Raw genomic sequence first — 2,400 nt, 5'->3', positions numbered from 1 at the left:
GTGACTTGCTTACATAGTAGACTGGCAACTGCTTCGTTTCTTCTTCCCGAACAAGTACTGCTGAGATGGCTGTCTTTGAGACCGCTATGTAAGAGTAGAGTTTCTCCCCGTCCATAGGTTTGGAGAGGAGCAGAAGGGAGGTCAAGTACCTTTTCAGCTGTTGCAAGGCTTCTTTGCAGGAGGCTATCCACTGAAACTTCTTGGTCTTCTTGAGAGCATGAAAGAAGAGATGGCACTTGTCGGCTGATCTGGAGATGAAGCAGCTCAAGGCGGCCACCCATCCTGCCAGGCGTTGGACGTCTTTGATACAAGTCGGAGACGGTATGCTAAGGATTGCTCTGATTTGGTTGGGGTTGGCTTCTATCCCTCGCTGAGTCACCATGTAGCCCAAGAACTTACCTGACGAGACCCTGAATGAGCACTTGGCAGGATTTAGCTTCATGTTGTACTTCCTGAGGACAGCGAATGCCTGGCTGAGGTGGTCGAGGTGTTGTTCGGCTATCAGTGACTTGACGAGCATGTCGTCGATGTATACCTCCATGGTGTCTCCGAGGTACTCGACGAACATCTTGTTGACCAGCCGCTGGTAGGTAGCCCCGACGTTCTTGAGACCGAATGGCATCACCTTATAGAAATAAATCCCCCTCTCCGTGATAAAGGCTGTCTTCTCCTGGTCGTCCGGGTGCATCAAGATCTGGTTGTATCCTGAGAAGGCATCCATGAAACTAAGGAGCTCGTGACCTGCGGTCGCATCAATCATCATGTCGATATGTGGGAGCGGGAAGGAGTCTTTAGGGCAGGCTTTATTTAAGTCCGTGAAATCGATGCACACTATCCACTTCCCGTTCTTTTTCTTTACGACCACGACATTCGTCAACCATTCGGGGTAGTGGACCTCTTTGATCATACCATTGCTGAGTAGCTTCTCGACCTCTTCATTAACAATTCGATTACGCTCTGGTGCGAATTTCCTTCTCTTTTGCTTCACTAGTAGGTGATCTGGATCTACCTTGAGCTGGTGGACCATTGCTTCTGGACTGACTCCGGTCATGTCGACATGAGACTAGGCGAAACAATCTTGGTTTTGTTTGAGGAATTCTATCAGCTTTTCTCTTGTCTCGGGCTTGAGGCGGGACCCCATGTGCGTCTTTCTCTTGGGGTCATTCAGATGTATCTGTACTTCATCCAACTCTTCCATAGATGGTTGATCCGGCTCTGTCGAAAGGGTTGGATGAGACTGTAATTGCTATAAAGAGTTACCCTGCCTTTGAAGGCGTTCTTGTAGCAATCTCTGGAAGTTTTGGGGTCGCCCTTGACCTCTTGTACCCCTCACTTGGTTGAAAACCTGATCGTCTGGTGGAAGGTAGATGGGACTGCCCGCATGTCGTGGATCCAAGGTCAGCCCAAGATGACGTTGTAGGATGAGGGGCAGTCGATTACCAGAAAAATGGTCTGTTTGTTCACTCCGCCGGCGTCGATAGGGAGGATGATCTCCCTGATAGTATACTTCTGCTCAGAGCTGAAACCAACTAGCAGTGTCGGCCGCCTGTTGATGTTTGCCTCTTCCAGTCCCATAGCCTTCACTGCTTTGAGGAATATGAGGTTTGCTGAAGAGCCTCCATCTACGAATACTCTTTTCACTAGGATGTTAGCGATCTGCAGGGAGACGACTAGAGCATCATGATGAGGAGCGGCCAAGGTGACCGGCTCGTCATCTTCAAATTGAATTACCTGATGGGTGTGTGACCGTGAGACCGAATGGATGGACTGGACTTCATGGTGGTGGTTGGTTCTGGCATATTGCTTGGCTGATGAATAACTTACCCCACTGATCTCTGATCCTCCGAAGATGAGCGAACATAATCCTTTTGGTGTGGGTTCTCGTGGAGGTGGTAATGGTTCTTTTGAACTTTTGTGGCTAATGGTGTTCTTCCCTTTATCAGTTAGCAAATCTCGGAGATGTCCCCTCTTTAGAAGTGCAGCGACCTCTAGCCGCAAAGCAATGCAGTCTGCGGTGTTGTGCCCATGATCACCGTGAAACTCGCACCATTTAGTCTTGTCTCTCCTTGCCTCGGGGTTGAGCTTGCTTGGCCACTTAACGGTGGATCCCATTCCTTTCATAATCGCGACGACTTGGGTTGGTTCGACATTAAGGCTGTACTCCGGTATTTTGTACCAGTTCGATCTGAACTGTCTGCTCTCAATTCTCATTGGCTGGCAATCATACGGTTTTTTGACTCTACTTGAACTTCGTGCTGGGGGTTGGTGGCGGTGCTTCGCTGGCCTGTGCTCTGGCTTCCTGTCATTCCGCCTTGAATCGTATCTGGAATGAATTGTCCGGTTTATCTCATCCTCCTCCCATCTTATCTGGATCACTGCCCGGGCCAGGGCGTCTTCCAT

The 2,400-nt window shown here is 49.6% G+C and overlaps 1 protein-coding gene across 1 annotated transcript; it reads right to left on the bottom strand.

Annotated features, from left to right (window-relative positions):
- Window positions 1-1,398: 1,398 nt before the first annotated feature.
- LOC116105674 lies at window positions 1,399-2,400 on the bottom strand. The gene has a single exon (XM_031392088.1). The coding sequence runs from the start codon at window positions 2,398-2,400 to the stop codon at window positions 1,399-1,401; it is 1,002 nt and encodes a 333-aa protein (XP_031247948.1).

The sequence above is a fragment of the Pistacia vera genome, unplaced genomic scaffold (genome assembly GCF_008641045.1).
Source record: "Pistacia vera cultivar Batoury unplaced genomic scaffold, PisVer_v2 Contig503, whole genome shotgun sequence".
Classification (NCBI taxonomy): domain Eukaryota; kingdom Viridiplantae; phylum Streptophyta; class Magnoliopsida; order Sapindales; family Anacardiaceae; genus Pistacia; species Pistacia vera.
The sequence above is the reverse complement of the archived record's forward strand: the minus strand, read 5'-3'. Positions and strand labels throughout refer to the sequence as shown.

Excerpts from the sequence above, each read along its gene's own strand:
- LOC116105674 (XM_031392088.1), bottom strand. The coding sequence starts at position 2,400 with ATGGAAGACGCCCTGGCCCGGGCAGTGATCCAGATAAGATGGGAGGAG.